Source organism: Rhagoletis pomonella, unplaced genomic scaffold (genome assembly GCF_013731165.1).
Source record: "Rhagoletis pomonella isolate Grant_MI unplaced genomic scaffold, Rhpom_1.0 Rhpom_scaffold_00004, whole genome shotgun sequence".
Taxonomy (NCBI): domain Eukaryota; kingdom Metazoa; phylum Arthropoda; class Insecta; order Diptera; family Tephritidae; genus Rhagoletis; species Rhagoletis pomonella.
Window position 1 is genome coordinate 12,493,282 of NW_023458558.1, and position 22,160 is coordinate 12,515,441.

Genomic DNA, 22,160 nt, shown 5'->3' on the forward strand with positions numbered 1-22,160 from the left:
AAAGAGGGGCGTCAAAATTGTGGCATATGGCGGATGATGTTGTAATATCAGCCATAGGCCAATTCCTCTCTAATGTTAGCGAAATTATTTAAAGAGCCCTGGAAAAGCAACACGCCTGCAGTGCGAGAAGCGATCTTAATGCGAACCCAGCCAAGACAGAACTTACTTTTTTAACAAACAGACACAAATTACCACAATTCAAGCTATGAAATCGGACGTCAGACTCACAGAGTCAATTAAATCGAATTTAAGAGTATATGGTACAAAATTTGGACTTCAGCTGTAACGTGAAAGTGTTATTCTCATCCAAAAGGGTTTGGAGAAAAGACCGAGTGGTCGACCGAGAGGCGATCTGTCTATACACCGACGGATCCAAGATAAATTGCGGTGTAGGAGCGAGTGTAAACTCCAAGGAACTCGGAACTTTCGGAACTGTCTCTGCCGTTGGCAAATAATACAAGCATCTTCCAAGCGCAAGTTCTAGGAATTGCTAAAAACCTGTGAAATTCTAGGTAATAGAGTTGGATACAAGAGTAAACAATAATTTATTCTGAGAGACAGGCGGCGCTTTTAGCAGTAGCGTCACCGCTTACAAAATCCAAGCTAGTTAGGGAGTGCAAAGTGATACTTAGCTCAGTGTCTCAGTCAACTACCGTCTCTCTTTTCTGGGTTACCGAAAATAGGAACATAAAAGCAATGAGAAGGCGGATGAGCTGGCGAAGACAGGAGTCGGTTTGGATGAATTCCAAGCGGTGGCACTGGGTTGCCCCCTGAAATAGTCCAAAGACAGACATTTGCTTGAACTGGGTAGACAGAAGTAGTCAAATATAGTTACATGTAAGGTATCGAGAGAACCATGGCACCACTACAAGAGGACAAAGACCTTGGACCTGCTTAGCAGATCAAGGCCAGAGGTATTATGATTTGTAGCAACCATAACGGAGTACTGGTCAATAGAAACAATATGGTATAAATGTCGCTTACGTATTTTTGGCGATTAGGGCTCGATAACTAGAAATGTGAACTCGATTGGACATCCCAACTATAAGAACAATTTTTTAAAAAATTTCAACTTATGGTCAGAAAATTCGTTGTATCCAAAAACGTTACAATGACCAAGGAGAAAATTTATTTGCCAATTTTGTAAAATAAATGTTAAGCGTTTTAAAATAAAATATGTTAACAAAATTGTTCTATATTTTTCAGTTTACTCATTCGAATATACAAACACAAACCTTAAATTCCCGATATTCCATATCTTACTTACTACCAGTCAGTGTGTTCATTAGGATGGTCCAACAAATGCATGTGTGAAAAGTACAGCCAAAATTTGAATGCTCTCATCCCTAAAATTGGTCTTAATCGAAAGAATATATCCCCGGTTTTTTATTTCGAAATGAAAAAATATTTAGAGTTCGCTCAAAGTTTTCCATGTATTTTATATGGCGGAAAAAATATTTTTCTTGGAAATGGTATAAAAGAGAAACCGAATTTGATTTTCAAGAATTCTAAACCATTTCTACGAAAAGTTGGTTTTCCTCATAAAACATACCTCTAAATATTATTTGACAAAAAAAATTTTAAAAAAAATTATATAAAATTTTTCGGTACAGAACAATCGAAGGGGGTGGGATCGTTCACTATATTCGTGTGCAATTTCCTAAACCCAAACTTTAAAAAATCGTGATTGCGCTTTATACTTACTGGTATTTTCCCCCATTTCCTACTGTTTCTTCTATAAAAACTACTTCCGAATGGAAGATAGACTGAAAGCCTATGAAGCGGCTGTTAAACTATTGATAGAGTCATAAAAGTATAAATGATTACGCATAGTGCCTACCACACACTCCTCTGTTCACATATCTCGCCAGCGCTATGCCCTGCTTTATCCAATCAAATACAATATTCAGTGGTTGATGCTCGACACCAAACTGGTATTAATGCCGGAATATATCGCGTTTTGGTTTTCACGACACTTTTTTTGAAAGAACACTTTTCTGCTTTAACAAAACATACTTTTGCAATTTTTTTGCCTTTATTGTGTCACTTTTTAACTTAAGTATTTATACCACATCACGTTTTCCACTTTCTCTGATGTCACACAAAAAAAAAAAGTAAAAATACAAGGTCGTACTTACCAGCCGCAACTTTACCACTGACATTCAATTGTACTCTATGCCTCCATGTAAATATAAACATATGTACATATTTATGTATGTATGTATGTGTATATTATAAGCATATCACTTACATTCGTTCTTATTTTAGCTCCCACATATATTTTGTGTCTTTTCAGGAAATTTCGTTTTGTTGTGGCGACGCGGCAGCAACGTGCTCACTGCCTCCAATATAATGGTGACAAGGGATGAGCGCATAAGACTGATAGATGGTTATAATTTAGAGATATCAGATTTAGAGCCGCAAGATGCTGGGGATTATGTTTGTCAAATCAGTGACAAAATAAATCGTGATCAAGTACACACTGTGGAAATATTGGGTAAGTCGGTGTGCACACAATAGACAATGCTTATTACATTTATATGTATGATTATTCTGGTATTTGCGATAGTTACTACAACAACATATGTATGCATGTATTTATATATATGTATGTGTATGTATGGAACTTAGCAATTTTTTGGGCAATATGTTGCAACAATGTAAATATTGCCCACTGTGGTATTGTGTTCATCATATAACGTGTTGTTGTGGTTTCTATCTTTAATGCCATCAAATAAATAAATAAGCACAATTTATCCGTGGTTGAGTTTAACCTTATTCGGAGAAATTGCCATGGAAGGTTGTAAGGAAATACTACAAAAACCGCTATATATTTATGTTGTAAGATTAGCTTCTTGTGGAGATAGTCTTTCTGGTGTCAAAATTAATTAGCCAAAAAATATTTAGTGAGGCAGGATTTTATTTTATTGCTTTTTAGTAAGATTTATTTTTCAACCTGGAAAATTGTATCATGCCAGAAACCCAGTATGCATTTAATAGCAAAACTCAAAAGGATTTGATTTTTATATTCGTCCGTGTGACAAAGTTTTTTTAGGTTTTTAGCATTATTTTATTGGATAAGTATTAGCCGAGTAGTTATACAAAATGTCTCATAGGTTCGAGTATACTTCTGCCATAAGAAAAAATTCCTTCAGAAAATCAACTGCTTTTTTTTATGGAAAAACCAGTCTATAATGAAATGGCTTCAATAATGCAAAGTCGCTAAAAGCCTAGAGCTATGTAGACATATTTTATATGGCTTTCAGGACGTGCAAATTTCCGTCAATGCAAAATAATGCGTGTCTTTGTTAATTCCTGCCCAACGCGCTGCAATGCAACAATTACAAACTTTAAGTAATAGTTTTATTAGCCAGCAATCAACTTATTTGTCTACCAGCAAAACTTTGATATTCTAGTGGCAATCGAATACATAGTTGATTCCACCAAGCCTTAACTGCAGTTTATGCCTATTCCACCTATTAATTAAAACCAGCCCTTACCCCATTTTAAAATTCTTGAAACTTATCTGAGCTCTTAACTGCGGTTAAGCCTTTGGTGGAAATAGGCTATTAGGCAACCAGTTGCGAATTTTCATTAAAACAAGAAACTAAAATTTATTTATATATAATTCGAATACTCAAAACGAGAAGACAAATATTATTTAACTTAAATATTATATTGTTTTCTAAATTTTCATTTTATTCTCACAGTTCCGCCAAGTGTACGCGCTATACCCACCTCTGGTCAACTGCAAGCACGCAAGGGTGGACCCATCACTTTGGAGTGCAAGGGGTCTGGAAATCCTGTACCATCGATATATTGGACGAAAAAGGTAAGCAAAACTAAATTGCAAGTGTATAGATTCGTAGATTAGGAGATAAACCGATTTTTATATAGTTAATTTTTAATATCTTTTGGATTAAAGTTTTAACTCTAACCAAGAAACAACGACTCAGTATAAGTATTTAGTAGAGTTTTATGATCGGCTTTTGCCCTGAAATATGACCAAATATTGTACACTTATTTTCATTATATTTAATAGTATATTATTCTGTGCTATAGTAATAAAACAAAATCTATATCCATAGTAAATTAATGCCTTTACTCGGCCTACTATTAGGTTAACACCAGGGGCCTAATTTATAAAAGTAACAGCTGCGATAATTGTCGATTTTTCAGAAAATTTCATAGCCATAATTGTCGGAGATATTTTCTTTTCTTTGTATTTCCTAGATGCCTGCAGGCAACTGTGACAATTTTTCAAAAGCCACAGGGACAGCACTAGAATATTGTCGACAATAGTGCTGACAATTGTCACTGTGACAAAATTGTCCATACAATAGGACAAAATTAAATAGCTCCGTCGGAAAATTTTCGTTACATTTGAATAAGTTAAATGGTTATAATAACTAAACAGCGCTGGGAAATGCTTCTGGGAAGGACCTTCTTGGGAAATTAAAAATGGCATTCGAAATGGATGTAGGCATTTTTATTGGGTAACTCAATTTGAAGCTTTATTTAACTAAAAGTTACCATGGAAGCGCTGAGAAGTGAAGTATAGAGAAGGAAGTTAGGTACATAAAGGCTTCCTAAATAAATTAATGCAAAGCATTTAAACGAAAACACCGTGCGACAAAAACAAAAAAAAAAAATTCAAAGCGCACGAAAGAATCGATATACCCAGGAGACTATGGGCCAAATATGTAAAGTAAAATAACGTTTTTAGTTTTTCACTCTGGCATTAGGATTTTTTTCAAAAGGTTTTGAAATTTTAAAGATATGATTAATTAAAAAAAAACAGTGCAGTTAGAATAACAATATGGGTACCAAATGCAAGAGAAAATTCTGTTGTTTTTAAAAACAATACAGTTTTTTTTTGTTGTACAAGGACGGATAGGTATTTAAATGCGATTTTAATAAATTATATCTTTTTAAATTAATAACGTTTGCCGGACGAAATTCGATGATGTGTTCCTTAAACAATAATATTAAATTAAAAATAAATATTAAAAATTTTCAAGGATTTTTAAGGACAAAATTTGTAAAGAACATTTCCATTCCCATACATACCCATTTACATACCCATTCGTACTTATGCACCAAAAAATGTATTCTGTTATTTTTCTACAAAATTTTTTTCTTATATCTGATACCCTTATTTTTATTCTACATTGCACTGAATTTTTTAAATCATTTTTAGAAATAAACATAATTTTGAGATCCAAAGTCCTTTAAAAAATTATGACGCTAGAGAGAAAAACTAAGTATGCAGTTCTACTATAATTTGCCCATAATTTCGCGAATATATTAATTTTTTTGTGTGTAATCTATGGATATGCTCAATTTGCGCAACTCAGTTCCAGTGCGCATATTGGACATTTCTATCAGTTACAGTTTTACAGTTATAGATTTCGAAACTCAGCCGCCTGCCCAGCTGCAGGGTCCTCGACTTAAAGGTTGCAGTCAAACATTTTCTGTACGAGTGCTTAGGCCTTGCAAAGAGCGGCTTAAAACACTTGGCAAACCATTCACGCAGAATCATTCAAAGTTCGAAAAGCCTTTTTTTTTTGAATATCAGAATGCGTATAGTTCATTATTTTTCGATACGTATGCATATGATGCCCGTTTACATTGTGGCTCACTCAAGCGAACTTATGTACATACGTCAACGATTTCATTGAATTTCCTGTGCTGCAGACACCACAAAATAACTCACATCAAATATATTCATACTTATGTACATATAAATGTGCATAACTGTGTGGAAGAAAATGTGCAAACACTAGAGCAACATTGCTAGCTCAGTTCACAACCAAAAGACAATGTACGTAATAACGTAATCACTTAACCATTTTACGTGTGTAAGCAAACTTGAGTGTCCATATAGACACCAAATCACGTAAAGGCACAAGTGATCATACAAGTGCAAAAACAGAATCAAATAATAGTAACTGCCATAGTTTAAGCCACAGCAACAATGGCAACAAATACTTTCATGTTGTTGCTGGGTATAACCACAAGGAATAACTAATACACACGTACGCATACATATGTGTGTATGTTTTAGGGTGGTCCAAAGATGCACGGGAAAAAGTAAAGTCGGTATTTTAATGCTCTGGCCGTCTAGGATTGTATCGAAAAGAAACATAACCCATATTTCAAGATACGAAAATATTTACAAGTCGATCATTTTATACCGGGAAGAAAGTTTTTGTGGATATGGTATAGAATTCTTATTGTTTGATCAAAAAGCTCCCTTGCTATTCAAAAGACTGTAAGAAATATTATCCGGTTATTTATTTTACCATATTTTAATACAAACATTTTTTATGGGGTCCCCATTGCATTTTTTGGTCTTTTTGGGGAGCCTATAACAAATAGTTAGTGTTAAGAAATGGTTAAATAAACAATTAGGTGTTATTATAAGGAAAACCTTGATCGGCTTGATAGAACTCTAAATGTTTTTATTTTCAAAATTAAAAAAAGTAAGTGTGCCTAGGCCACACTGGAGAAGCAAAACTTACGTAACATATCTATTTTGTCTCATAACCAATATACATTTGTCTTTTTTCTTTCTAGATTCCTACCTCTACTCCTGTTCGTTCTAATTACAGTTACGTTATTCTGTTTTCCTTTATCGTCATTTTTATCTTTATACTCTATCGATAGTAACATCCTACCAAATATCGATAACAAAACCGATAAAAATATCGATAACAAATCGATGAAAAATTCGTTAAAAATGTCGATAGCTAAATCGATAATAATATTAGTAACGAAATCGATAGAAACATCAATAACAAAATCAACAAAAATATCGATAACAAAATCGATAATAAAACTGAAAGCAAAATCGATAATAAAACCGATAACACAATCGATAAAAAAATCGAAAAAATATAGATAGCAAGATCGATAAAAATATCGCTAACAAAATCGATAAAAATATCGATAACAAGATCGATGAAAATATATATAAAAATCGATAACAAAACCGATAATAAAATAGACAAAAGCATCGATTACAGAATCGATAAGAATATCGATAACAAAACCAACAATATCGATAACAAATATCTTTAACAAATTAGTTTAAAATATTGATTACAAAATCGATAAAAATGCGGATTTTTATATCGATAAGTTCCAAAGTTATCGGTAGCAAATTCGATAACAAAATCGATAAAAAAAAAAATGATTTTTATATCGATAAATCCCGAGTATCCCGAAAATCTCTAAAACCCCAAAGTAAATAGTTCGCAGATTGAGTCTCTGTGTCTCTTTCTATATCATTTTCTCGATAATTAACTTTATTTAATTTTTCTTCCTCTATATTCTTTAATTTTATCGGTATCCTCATCGTAATTTTTTTCTTTATATTTATCTTTGTTTTTACTTTTATTTTTATCATTTTCTTCATCTACATATTCCCCTTCACCTTTGCCCTTATATACATAAGTAAAGTGTTTAAATTAATTATTAAATTCTTCATGTTTGCCTTACCTTTACGCATCTTTGTTTATGCTTTTATTTTTACCTTTGCCTTTATCCTTTTCTTTATCTATGTACGTACACACCTTTTCTTTCATTCTTGTTTTGGCCTTTTCCTAAGTGTTATTCTTTAACCTTTTATTGGCAAGTTTTTGTGAAATTAATACTACACTCAAGAAGCACTTATTTCAGCCGCACCCATTTCCGTTGCACCATTTCCGTGTGCAATTTCCGTTGAATTTGCCAATTTACTTAAAACCAACCAACCGACGCTAAAGAAGTTTCACTTAAAAAAAACTATCCTTTTTTGTTTAGCACCCTAGTATATATACATATTACAATTTTGGAATTGAAGTTCCAAAAAGCAGCAAATGTGTATGCCTGTGATTAGTGCCGTTTCCATGTGTTGGACATGCAGGTACATAGATGTCCTCCATATCAGGCATATGCATACATTAATGTGGTCATCATACATAAATGATATGGTTTTTGCCATCTTCACGTACAAATACGAGCCCACACATGCTTTCGAATGTTGCCGATTCATTGAGGAGCTGAGAATCTAAGCCTTCCCATTGTTGAGACACGCAAAACAATAATAAAGGTAGCCACATCACAAATCCTTGATGGGTTTCAAGCGTGTCTGCATACATAGATAGTAGATTGCAAGTGTCATCATATATGTATGTATGTATGCAGACCACAAGAGTGTGCTTGTTGGCTGTGTATCGGTTTGAGATCGTTATAATTATGCGATTTGGCTTTAGAGGCATCTGCACTAATGCTTGTAAATTGCATATGGACATTTTGTTGTTACATATGCACATGTGTAGGTGCGCAGAGATTTGCAAATCCCTTTGTAGGGAACAAGAAATTTTGAGGGAATTTAGGACTGACTTAAGAAACGTATGGGTTGAATCGTTGTATTGTTCAAATATGAGTATATGAATTTTAATACCGCATATTACAGAGAGAATTCATTAGGTCAGTAATTTTAAATAATATTTTTTTTTTTACATTGAGCCTTAAACTGAATGCTGTGTCAAAGCAAAATTTGTTTGCAGAAGCGGCTGAAACCATCCGAAACCTTATACTCTGGCTATAATGAAACTTTGTGTGGTATTAAGAAACTACTATAATTTTTATTTAACTAAACTACGAAATCAGCAATGATTTTTGAAGCTTCCTTTGAAATACAGATAAATCGTTGGCCTTACTCTGCCCTGGACTTACCATCCAGTGCCTTTTGCACATTTTGTTTAACCGTTTATTTAGGATCCGCTTTATGTGTGCTTTGGCTCGTTGTTTCGCTAGGCAGTCCTGTACCTCATACCCCGGCACTAGGGTGGTTCAAAAACGCATGTGAAAAAGTAAGTCGGAATTTTAATGCCGCCACCGCCTAGGACTATTCTATAACGAAAAAACATTTACCCCTATTTTTTACTTTAAAATCAAAAAATATTTAGGGAGTGTTCAAAGAGCTCTAAGTTGTCCATGTATTTTATATGGGGAAAAAGTAACTTTCGTAGAAATGGTATAGAATTCTTGAAAATCAATATTTTTCAATAAGAAAACTCGATTTTTCTTCAGAAGATGCCCCAATAATGATACCCAATGGTTTCTCTAACAATGTTTTTATGGTAACTATTTTTGTAGGTCCACCAATACCCGCAGAAAATGTTCCCCATTTCATCCCCAATAAAAAATAAACAATTGGATATTAGTATTTCTGCAGATAACCAAACCCGCCCATTGGCTTTGCAATACGGGGTCATTAGCGAATTTTAGTAGAACCTTCATATGGCCCGTCATATTTTCGATTTTCAGAAATAGCAGAGGGTTCTAGAGATCAAACTACATAGCTGGATTAACTTTCATGATAGTCTTAAATCACCTGGGAAAGTTAGCATTCGGTGTTGAGATTCTCTCTGGCGAGCTTGAAAAAATTCATTTTATTGCACATGGCAATTTGAAATGATATATCTAATTTTAATAATATTTTGACGCTTACAATTTTGGTAAGTTATGCGTCTTGTTGTTGTTAAACAAACGTAGTGATCTACAGTTTTATGCGGCCTCCAAATGTCAAATCGATTTTATGAGAAGCTTTTTGATGACCGAAATACGCTCAGAGGTTTTCCACTGCCTGCCGAAGAGCCCCCACTGTTAGAAAAACCTTTTAGAATTTAACCCTTAATTAGGCGCATGGGATCAAGCCCATTTCAAGTTGAAAAAAACGTCTTGGAGTGCTTGGAGTGTGCTCGCGCTCTTCCTTTCCTTTTGAAAGAACCGGCAAATTTTCACCCTTCTCCATATTTTATTTCCGGCCCTATTGGTGAGTTGGCATCACCTTGTAAAGGGTAGTTTTAGGCTGAGAGCTTTAAGCTAAGCGCTGGAGGGTCCAGATAGAGCTTTTTTAAAGCTTTAAGTTCTGTCTACAGCAAACAGATAACTGCTGTCAAAATCAGTTGTTTCGTTCGCGCCAAAAGGGATCCCCTTTGCCTAATTTGTATTTATAAAACAAGCGAAGGTATAAAATATAATGTAAATTACATTCTTGATAGTGATTCACACCATTAAAAAAACAGGCACTGGTATAAAATAAGTTAGCACTGGTCGTAAAGTCTGCGAGAGTCCAGCCATGCCTTCGTTCTTAGCATCACTCGTTCTTCCTCACTGTGTCGTAGATGTGTATCACATACCGCCTATAGTTAGCAATCACTTTTCGAACGAATTTTGAATAGACAAAGAACTCTGTACGCTGAGCAATTAAGCGTTAGACCATGAACAATTTCATTCCGAGAATGGTCTTATTTCGTCAAACGTTGGCATAGAAAGCAAATCAACCCAAGGCATTTCATCTGCTTCTAACAAATAGTGAGTTGTTGAAGTACTACGACGACCTTGCAAGCTACCACAAGGAATTATGCCAATTGCTTATGGTACGCAGATGTACAGCAGCAACGACTCACAGAAATTGGCATTTCCAAGAAGCTTTCGTTTTCCTGCGAATTGCGTACGAACAGCAACACAAAAATCAGTACTTGGAATTCAATTTAGTGAATGAGCCTAGGAAAATTCCATGTAGGAAGAAGGACATACTGAAGGACATCAGTGCCATCCAGTGCCAGGGCAAAGCAGCTTACTTTCTCTTTGGCACCGCATTTCGAGCGTATGTATGTATATTTGCAGGCAGCATGTTACATACATACAAGCTAGCAATAAATCAGATTTTACAAAATTATTTTCGGACATTGTTACGGGCAACGCTGCTGTTGCTCAGGCCGCTCTAGTTGTAAAACAAATGGTATATACATATTCATGTCTGGTCCATTTACTGTCGTCTATAGGTGTGTGTGTGGACTATGAACGCATCAACGGTGAATCAGATGCCCCTTAAATTTTGTTTGATCTTTTTTATGTAAGTATTTAATTTTTGTCCGCGGAAGCTGCTATAAATTGATTAAACTTTCCAAAAGGTACGCAAAGAGGTAATAAAAGGTTTACATACTTGGTATATATCGATAGCTGAGTGGAAGTTCGCCTTATCGCGACAGCCAGTACGAAAATGTCCTATCTAATAAAATTTTTCAACAACGCTTTATTTCACAATTTTGTTGATGATCGGTCTATGCACGATCCATAAATCGTTCGATCCCTGCTGTTGTCCAGAAAATAAGTCAGATGATGAGATGTGGTGATCTCCGAAATAGCAGCTATAACTTCTACCGCTAAGACTTTGTTGATTTTTCCATTTTTCCCAATAAATATTAATCTCAATAACAATATTGAAATAAATGCCCAAAAATGATATTGACAAAAAATAATAATTTTTGAATATTTAATTAAATATATATACTGACCGGGATTTTTTCAGCCTCTCCATTTGCGAAATATTTACCAACACTGCAGATTTCATACAAAATAGATTTCATCCATTAAACAGCTGGGTGAAGGTCGTATCCTACTCAAATCTTTTTTTAGATATTATTGTCTGGATGAGTCAATATGTTTTATTCATTGACCACACAATTTGGAGAAGGTTGGCTCTTGCTTTGAATTAAAATTTCTACAAAACGGCTGCCAAACGACGAAGATTTAAAAAAACCTGATACTTTTTTTCTGCAGGGTATGTACACTTACATATACATACATACTCAGATGTGAATATTCAAATAGGTGCGTGATACATTTTTTTTATGAAAATATTTTTTTAAATACGAACATTTTTAAACGATAATCAAATATAAATTATTCATTTTTATTATGCATGATTTCCCTCAGTGTATGCGACAGGCACATTTTCTAAAATAATTTTTACCAATAAAAATATTTTTAAATATGAGTATGTATGTATATTATAAATAAAACCTACAAAATGTAAGTTTTGTATGCTGAAATGGCCGATTTAGTTGAAATTTTACACATTGACTTTATTCTGGAACTTCGAGACAATAAGCAACTTTTTTTTTTTTTAATTAATTATTATTACCCCCTTTCCTTAACGAAAAATTCTTCCTAATATTTTCCTTAGAGAAGTAAATCTCAGAAAGTTCTACTCACACTCAATATCAACTCATTCATCTTCTGCCGTGCCTAAGGCATTTTTCAATTTGCATGGCTTCAACGTTTTACTTTGTCAAGCTAACGGAGAAAAATGTCAGCCCTATTACGGTCAACTCAGGTTGCTAGCAGGGGCAAAGATTGCATTGTATTTGCTTCATTTTCACTCCATGCAACGGCTTGAGAAAACTACAAATCCTTAACACTGCACTAACACAAATGGGTATGTTTTGACACAATCACTATAGAAAACACACAACCCCACATGCGTAATGCAGTGATAGCCACACAGGCATATTGTTTACCAATACAGCGATATAATGCCGCACTTAGCACACTAAATCACTGTCAGCCATAAACTGGTTCAAAAATGTCAATGAAGTCAATATGTCATACACTTTGCCACGTCCGTAAAGCTAAGCAAAGCAGGGAAGGCAAATTTAGCTTTTATTTCACAGCTTGTTCGCGCGCGCACACACACACACGCACAAACAAGCTTATGCGAGGCTATGGCAAGTGACAAAGTGAGCTGGAGACGGACAAAATGTTACCCGTCTGGCTGCCTGAGCTGAGGTTGGTAAACGACAAACAACCACAGCCAGCAGACCGAAAATGCAAGACAAATAGCTGAGAAAAAGTGGGCCAGAGAATAGAGGTCAAAGGGGAGGCAAAGTGAAAAATACTGGTAACAGCTCTCTGCCAGCGGCAGCATTCACTGCAACAACAATAAATAAAGCAGCTGCCAAATTGTAATTAATGTGAGTCGGAATAGCAAGCAACTCAAAGGCAAACACCCACACAGCCCTGCATATATGCACACACCCAAACATGCACTCGATCACATGCATCACTTATGAAATGTTATTGAAATATGTAGCAGCAGCTGCTGGCACTTCGTAGTACATACATATGTACATATATACCCAGCGTTGCGATATGAAGAAGATGAACGCTCACATGAGCCAGCTGTTGAGGGCAACTGATTTTCTAATATTTTTTCCATGCATTGCTTTCAGAGGTGATGAAGTGCAGTAAAGTGGCGCTGCAATATTTTTCGCACACACACATACCGCCACCCGCAAATGCGGTTCTAAATACTTACTACATGCATGCAATCAGAGGCGAAAATTCACAGCCAACTAAATGGCTTGCCATCAGCCCTGCACTATTTTCCCCCATTTTCGTGCTATTTTACCTGTTTTGTGCCCGAATCAAGTGCTGCCAACAGTCTCAAGTCACTGCATCGATTGTGGCATACCACATGGAGTAGAGCTCTGCTGCTTGCTTTTGCACTCTTGCCACCTGCATTTCCATTCGATTTATTTGCATTCATTCCATGTCAACGAAGCGATAAGCTGTCGGTCGTCCTGTTCAAAGAGCTGCAAGCGTGTCTACTACCCATATATGTATGTATATGTATGTTTGCATATATATGTGTACGTATGCACTTCTGCGCAAGGAGAGTCGTGTGAGAGGGAGTTGACGGAAATGGAAGAGGCGTGACATTCGTGCTGAGCATGACATTTTAGCAGCTGGCCCCTGGTGCTGTGTGTGTTGACCATTTCACAGTACTTATGTGCATCTATCGCTGCTCTACCAAACTATATGCCATATGTATGTTTGTATATACGTACATCAGCGTGCGCATTGGTCTGTGCAGTTTATGCACATGTGCGACCTTTTGACTTGTTGGCGACTTTATTCAGAGTTGATGGCATTTATTTGCTTATTTCTTTTCTTCATTTCCGCATTCAAATGAAGCTGCTAGCATTCTGGTTATCTGTTCTGCATTATTTTCCACTGTCGTCTAAGTAACATCGTGTCATACTTAATTCCCAAATGCACCGGTGATATTTGACTTCATTTTACATATCGTTAATTTCGACTAGCACATGCTCATACATCTGTGTGTCTCTTTTGTTTTTGAATGCAAGAACAGGTATATATGCGAGCTGGAAATTCTTTTTGTCTCGATTTTTCGATGTACATAAGTAAAATGCGAATGATAAACACAAATATTAATTCGATGTATGAGTTCAGACTTCAGGCACAAGAAAATGAAAAATATTCCTTAACGCGATTAGTTGGAAATTATAAGAAACGATTGTCTTGCTGGCTGGTGTATTTCACTTGCTTACCCGGATTTTATGGACTGTGAAAATGTGTTCAATTGGGGGTTTCCCTGGACTGAAGCAACGCCGATAAGGAACAATCAGTTGGGTTATCAAGAACTCTAGTCTCTGACATTCTAAATTCCAAAGGAAGTTAAAAACAATATTGAGGAGGCATATCACGCGTTAATTGGCAAAAGAGCAGCAACTGGCTTTGTGTAGACTGGACAAATACACAATGAAGTTCCAATCTTCGGCACAACAAATTGCGCTCAGCAGTCATTAAATACATGCGGACGAATAGCTCTTCGCCGCCGGCTTTGAATAACTTAGATGCTGTACTGTCTGGCAAGGTGGTTTTGTTGTTTTTGTGCCTTGTGATTCCTTTTTACACAGTTTAGAGTTCAGTCAAACATTTTTTTTTGCGATACCGAAGGAGAGTACATATATTTTCCTGAAATATGTATAGGTTCTTATATTATAAAAGCTAACTTGTTTAGGGCCGTACTATCAAGTAACTTTTAAAATCTATCTGCCCTTTAAACACTAATTTTGTTCTGAAAAAAAGTTATCTGAATGAAAGATGAATTTTAAAACCTACAGTGATAAATAAAAGAGTTTAGTTACGTGGACTAAGTATGTTTCTCTCAATACATAATTTGGTTATAGTTACAACATAATAATAGTTACCGAATCATGTGTTGAGAAAAATATATTTAGCGGACTTTTTTCTAAGTGTACTTGTAAGGGGGAAAATAACATTTGAAGGAATAATACTTATTTAAATAAATATTTGACAAGAAGCGAAATTATTTGAAGAAATATAAAAGAAAAAAAGCATAACACATGTTTTTTTGTACACTCATCTGTCAGTTTTACCAAAACAAACAAAACCGATCATGAATTTAACCAGATCTACATATATCAGAATTCTATAGGCTTTTGTGCCAAAATTTTATCCGGATCCCAATCATTGGCCACCGGTAACAACACTGAATAATGTGCTTATTTTGCACCGATCAGTAGCGTAACTAGGCGCCCCAGCCTGTTTATTCTCCACACATACTGAAATTTATTACAACTTGTTCTATTTTATTCTAAAAAAAAGTGTTTTGAAAGGCAGATAAATTTTAAAAACTACTTAAGAAAACGACGCTTAAAGTTAGAAATTTATAATACCTTCTTCTTTTAAGACACAACTTTATAGTATTGCAAAAAATAATTGTTATAATATAATAATAAAGTTATTACAAAGAAAAGCTCTAATATTTTCATATACTATGTATTTGCATATGTACGATTGTTTATATACATAGATGTAGATAATGTTCACTTATCTCAACAAATGAACTAATTTAACTTTTTATTTGCTTTCGCTTTTATAGAGTGGCGCTGGCAAATCAACAGCACGTATTGGCGACGGTCCAATTTTGACACTGGAGAAACTCGAACGTCAACAGGCTGGAGTCTATCAATGCACCGCAGACAATGGAGTTGGCGAACCGGTTACAGTCGATATGCGCTTAGATGTTTTATGTAAGTAGAAATAATATGCAAATGGGGAAGTTTAGTTTTTTAAATTGCTAAGTAAATTATATGCGAGAACTGGAAATAAAGGCCCGTACGCAGTTTGCAAGAAAAATCACAAGAAATGTTTTTCATTAATTCTGTTAAACAGCTCTCGTAGAGACCAATAGTTTTAGAGTCCTGAAAAGAAAATAAAAAGTTCTGCAATCGCAAAAAAAAAATAAATAAATTTCAAAAAAGTCGAAAAAGTGCAATGTTTGAAAATATTAAAAACTAAATCGTTCTGAGTAGTTTTAAAATAGTTCTAGAGCTCGTGGGATGGAAAAAGAAAGATATCTGCAAAATTACGCCGAAAAAAACAGTTTTTTCAAATAAGTCGAAAAAGTAAGATTTTTGAAAAAAAAAACAGAAATTAAAACTGTTCTGAGTTTTTCAATAGTTCTAGAATCCTTGAGAATGAAGAAGAAAGTTTTGCAAAATTGCGCCCAGAAAAAATTTTTTTTCGAAAAAGTCGAAGTTAGATTTTTGAAAAAAAAAAAAATAAAATTAAAACTGTCCTTAGTAGCTTTATTTGCGTTTTTGCCACATGTCATTGCATTTCGTTGGCTTCTTTGTATGTATGTTTGTAGAAAAATCGGTAACACCATCGATGTTTTAATTTGATACATCGAAACTACCATCAATGTAATTTTTCGAAACATCGATTCTTCGAGCATCGAAAATCCTGGCCTGGTTATCAGGCGAGTACAACCATATTGTTATTTACATCCCAAATTTCAGTAAATTTGTTGCTCATACGCCCCACACCACCAATATGCCTAAGAGTAATATGTACATACATACGTATGTACAATGTCTTCTCCTACGCTGTTTGAGCTCACACAATTCGCTTCGAATTTTCACATATAATTATATCCCTAAATACCTCAAGAAATACTCAAAATATTCATAACAAGATTCCATACAATGCTAGGGAAAGACGAGCAAATCTTATCTTCACTGCCAAAGTCCTAGCCACAATTCAATTGAGTCGTCATACTCTCAGTAAAGTTGCTTTCTTTGCATTATTTTTCTTGCGGGCATTTTTTCATTTATCATACATGTGTTGAAAGCTTCCAAAATGCACTTTTTCTTTCGCCATTTCCACTTCACGTATGTACTCCTACAACTTTCGAAAATGATTATGCGCTTCAAAAGATAAATGTATACATAAATTAAAGGCAAAAAATACTACGCAAGCAAGACGAAAACAATAAAAAGTAAAAATGTCCATATGAGTATATATCCTTCATGTAGGAGCCCCATCGCCCCCCCGTTCGTAACAACTGCGTAGCTTCAAAAGATTCACTGCTAAGCAAATGTTGCAACGTCTGTGATAAAAAAAAAAAGTGTTGAGTGTGGCGAATACAAAAAACAGCGAAAAATTTTAAGTGGCAGCATTGCGCGCGATATGCAAATAACTTTAAGACAGCCACGAAAAAGAAAAAGAAAATAATATCTAGCCGCACAGAAATGTGAAAAAGCCAGCAAGTCGTACAGGAGTTGAATGAAGACAAGAAAAACAGCGTATAATAGCTAGAAAAAACAGCATGAAAATGTATGTAGCATTGAACATGTGTATGTGCATATTTGTAGTAAGTACATGCATATGCATGTGTAGCTTCACTCCGCCACCTCTGCCACTCTTGCTCTGTCTATTGCCCGCTTGTGCCGACACTCTTGCGACTTGGCGAACAATTCGTTACGCTGCATGCCTCATTCAAATTGAAAAGTGGAAACTTATATTTGATAAATCAGTTGGAAATTTCATGAATTTTCGCATGCGAGCAATGTGAGTTTTCCTACGTAATGTTGCATTTTTCTTATTGCAACGAACTATGTATTTCGCTATTTTTTCCCCCTTCCAATTCTTTGGTAACAAGTGCGGAAGTGTGTGTGAAATACGAGCAAGTTTTGAGTTTTTCATCAACTGCTCGCTGCAATTTCCACACGTAACGAGTCTCTGGAGTGCAGATAAATGATTCTGTTTTTATAATTTATTTTCTCAATGTCTTTTTCTTTACCGAATAGTGCATCGTATGCACGTGCTATCCGCTTAGTTTGGGGCATATGTCGAAAGATTGTGGCAATTACAAAATTTCTTTATTGCAGACTCAATTACGAGTATATATTTAGTTTATGCTTAATGCGAAATCTTTTGCCATTTGTTTAATTCCGTATTCTTTTCTTTTGTTATGCAGATCCGCCAGATATACAAGTGGAAAAGTCTTGGATACACTCAGGCGAAGGTTTCGAAGCTAAGCTGGTTTGCATTGTCTACGCTGATCCAGTGGCTACGGTGAGTTTGATTATTAGAATGATACTTTCTTAGTGCTTTCCTAGGCATTGCACAATTTTTGCTTCTTATTTGATAAGGAGATTTTTTAACTCTTACACAACACTCGTATCATTTTTTGAAAAAAAAGACTATATAATACTGCAAAAGAATTTCGTCTCGAGTATCTCCACTGAAAAAAAAAAACATTTTTTACAGCAAAGTATTTGTTGAATTTCAGAGGTCTTTCCCAATTCTGACGGAGCTGATGGTATTGCTCAACGTCATTTTACACAGCCGTATCAGTTTCGAGAGGATGCCAAGCAACTACTTTTAATGCAATCGAAAGCGGCTTTAAAGTCGACAAATAGGTGGTGAGTTTCGATCATTTTCTCGCGGCCACACGCACAAGGCCCAATAAGTTCGTTGACGGCGGGCTTCAGTTTTTCACACATTAAGTTCGATAATACCTCCTCCTCAATTATACTTTTTTAATCGCTTATTTTTTACTTTGTAAGTATATATAACTTGCGAATCCGCATGGCGTTAAAACGCCCAGAATTGAATTTTAAGACCTAAAAAATATTTCAAATATTTTGTCAGAGTAATAAACGATTCGAGTGTCATATTTCATCTAAATCTGTGCAGCCGTTTCTGAGTGAAAAGAGGTCTCGCATAGTCGGTTCTTAATATCATAAAATTTTAAACCCATCGATAGATAAAAGTTTCTAACTTCAAAAAATTAAAACCTTATCGCCCATCTATAGGCAAATGTCTTTATTTTGACCCCTCATACTTCGGAAATAAACAAGCAGGACCTGCAAATTTACTTCCGAATGAACTTCTACAAAGCTCAATTCGTGTTTGAAGCGAATTTGATTGATATGATTCACTCGGAAGTGAATTGCATAACCTGCCTGAAAGCCTTCGCAAATCCAATTCGATTGACTCTCATATTTTAATAATTCATTTAACTTTTTAAATAATTTGAATTTTAAACACGCGGAAACCCTCTTCAAACTACTAAAAAATATTTGTAGTGTTCAAACTAAAGATTTTTTAACACTCTTTCGTTGGACACCAATATTTTAATATTCCAACAGATACCAACCCTTTTCAAAATATTTTCAATTTATTTCGTCTCACACCAAAATTTATATCCATATTTCAAATAGGTAATTGCCTTAATTTAAGCTGAGTTGGATTTTTTAAACATGTGGAAACCCTGTTAAATATATTTTAGAAATAAAGCCTTTTGAAACTCGTTTTGATGATGCCCATCTTTTAATAATTCATCCAACTTTTTAAATAATTTTAATGTGACCTTATAAACACGTGGCAAACCCCTTCAAGTATTCTAAATGTTAAAACTGAAGTTTTCTTCACGCCCTTTCGCTTGACACCAGAGTGTTCATATTTCAAATAACTTGCGTAAAAGTAAATTAAATTCGACTTTTTTAACATGTGGCAACTCTCTTAAATAGTATTTTCGAGCTAAGATATTCTTAAATATTCTCCATATGACATTGCGATTGATCAACTGATGAATTAAGTTGAAGTCGATTTTTAAACATGTGGCAACCCGGCTAAATATAGTTAAAAAAAAATGTTGTTCAAACTCCCTACGATTAAAACCCCTTGTTTAATAATTTATTTATTCTATTAAACAATTTTGAATTCAACCTTTTAAACAGATGGCAACCCTCGTCTAACACCTCAAAAATATTCTTAGTATTCAAACTAAAGATTTCCTAACATTCTTTCGTTTTACATCCAAATCTTGAAATTTCTTATAACTTGTGTATAAGTTAACTAAATTTTATATTTCAAGCAGTTGGAAACCCTCTTCAAAATATTTTCAAACTACTATCGTCTGAAATCCTTTCGTTTGACACCCACATTTGAAAGTCCGATATTTTGCACCCAGTAGGACTCGAATATTTTTTTCATAATTATAAATGATACAAATCCACTCGGTGGTCTCAGATTTTCCACTTCCTATACCTTTCCTTAAAACTTTAAATGGAGGACAAGAATTGTCAAATACAGAAACCAGCTGCTACACTTCTCCTAAAACACTAATCTATTCCACAAATCTATGTGTATACATACATACATGGATATGTATATGTACATATGTATGCGAGTGGTTGTGTAAGCGTGCTTTGATATATTTTTTATGCTTTTACTAAATTTTTTTCTTTGTTTCTTTCTCTTATTACGCTGCAGGTGTCTTGGTATCAAAACTCATTTCCGATACAAACGACCGATAGGCGAATTATGGCAACAAGAGGAAATCGCCACACGCTCACCATACGCCACATACAACAGGAGGACTTTGGCAACTATAGGTGAGTGATGATAGACATAAAAAAATAAGAAAAGAAAATGCCTCCATAAATAAATATAGAAACAAAAAAAAAACAAAAAAATAAAATAAAGCAAGAAAACAACATTAACTACATTCGAGAGAAAGTGAAGCAAAGAAAATAACAAAAAAAAGAAGAGCAAATGCGAAACCTTTGGCAAGAAAATCAAATAACATTAAATGATGGGAGCGACAAAGCATAGTCCATAATAACAGATGGGTTTGTAAGTGCCGCTGAGCATGCAGCTTGTACTAAATGAACTAAAGTTAAAAGTAGGAGAGAAAATATTCCGACTGACCGTCGGCTAGAGCAGCGCACCTTTGAATTTCTGTCATACAATGTACAACTACTTCCCACCCACACCTGCTTAAATATGTATTTGCTAGTGACCGCTTACGGCGCTGATTTACTCAATTGAGTTAGTACAGAGTTTTTGCATTCACTTTGTCCTTTTTTTCTTTTTCTTTTTTTTGGTAACTCTCAACTAGACGACAAAGTTTTTGAAGTCAAATCATGAACACCGTCATATGACTTTCCATTTATTTTACCACACACACCCGCACTTATATACTGCCACACGATATTAGCCAATCCCGGCAGGTGATAGGATCGCCGTCATGCATGTGTGGGCAAACAAGTTTTTCCCATCAATGTCAAACTGTCTATCTCAAAAGCATATTAACAAAAACAAAAAAACAAACATTAAAAAAAATGCTTGCAAACAACTAACCAGAAAAGTCGAAAGTCCAACAGAAGTTGCCATATTGGCCGTTGCCGTTGCTGCTGCTGAGCATTTCAAACAAAAGTTCGTCGACAACAGCTCTGAGATTAGTGAGGTGATGTGAAGTTCAAGTTAAATCTCTGACACGCCAATGCGCTGATTGACATACTGGTTATACGTACATACATATGAACATGCATACATAAATGCATATTAGGGTGGAGCGAAAAAAAAAATATTTCGATTTCGAAAATCTGCAGGTGCGGAAAAATTTCATAGTATCTTCACATTTAACCGTGCTAAACCGTTTTCCGATCGGGTTTATATGTATTCGCAATCGCCGCAAGAGCCCTAACGGAGAAAAGTCTCTCAAGTTATGGTCCTTTTAAATATTTTTGAAAAGTTTTCTCCAGAAAGGTTTTGAGTAGGTAGTTTTGTAGCCCGTTAAATGTTAGTATAACAAAATACAATTTTGAAGTTTTTAAATTTTTTTGGTTTCTAATAGTTTTTAGCAAACGGTGGTACGAATTTTTCCCATAAAAAAAAAAAAAAATTGTCGATCATAGTTTGTATGGAATCTTAAATAAAAATATAAAATAAACATAATCTCAGAGACTTTTTTGCAACTTGAGGGCACATGGGGCGACATAAATATTATTCGATCAGAAAAAGGTTTAACATGCTCCAATGTGGATTATGTTACGCCACTTTTGCACATTATTAGAATTTCGAAATCGTAAAATTTATTTTTTTGCTCCACCCTTATGCACACCCACATGTGAAAACTGCCATAGAAAATACTTTGGCATAATTTGTAACATGTGTGCGGGCCGGTGTTTCAAAGGGCACTGGCCGTTGTCTGTTAACCACGGCTTGGCTGTGCTGATCTGACTGTCTGTGCCAAATCGAAAAGGAAATTACATTTTCGCTATGAAATTAGTTTTTTAGTTATAGCAGTGGGAAGGTCCTACGAGTTACTCAGAGTTGAAGAAGAGATATATTAAGGTGTTTGGCTGAGTATAGCCGGTGGCGAAAGCGATAAATTAATTATGAGCTTAAAGGTG

General features: G+C 34.9%; 1 protein-coding gene across 2 annotated transcripts in view; it reads left to right on the top strand.

The window, feature by feature from the left end:
* LOC118737023 (protein CEPU-1) overlaps positions 1-22,160 on the top strand; it is a 359,992-nt gene that overhangs the window by 252,758 nt on the left and 85,074 nt on the right. For both annotated transcript variants that reach the window (XM_036467255.1, XM_036467254.1), the window contains exons 4-8: positions 2,297-2,497; positions 3,711-3,832; positions 15,551-15,701; positions 17,933-18,030; positions 20,236-20,357. In XM_036467255.1, the coding sequence (XP_036323148.1) occupies positions 2,297-2,497; positions 3,711-3,832; positions 15,551-15,701; positions 17,933-18,030; positions 20,236-20,357 (694 nt within the window). The remainder of the gene's footprint in view (positions 1-2,296; positions 2,498-3,710; positions 3,833-15,550; positions 15,702-17,932; positions 18,031-20,235; positions 20,358-22,160) is intronic.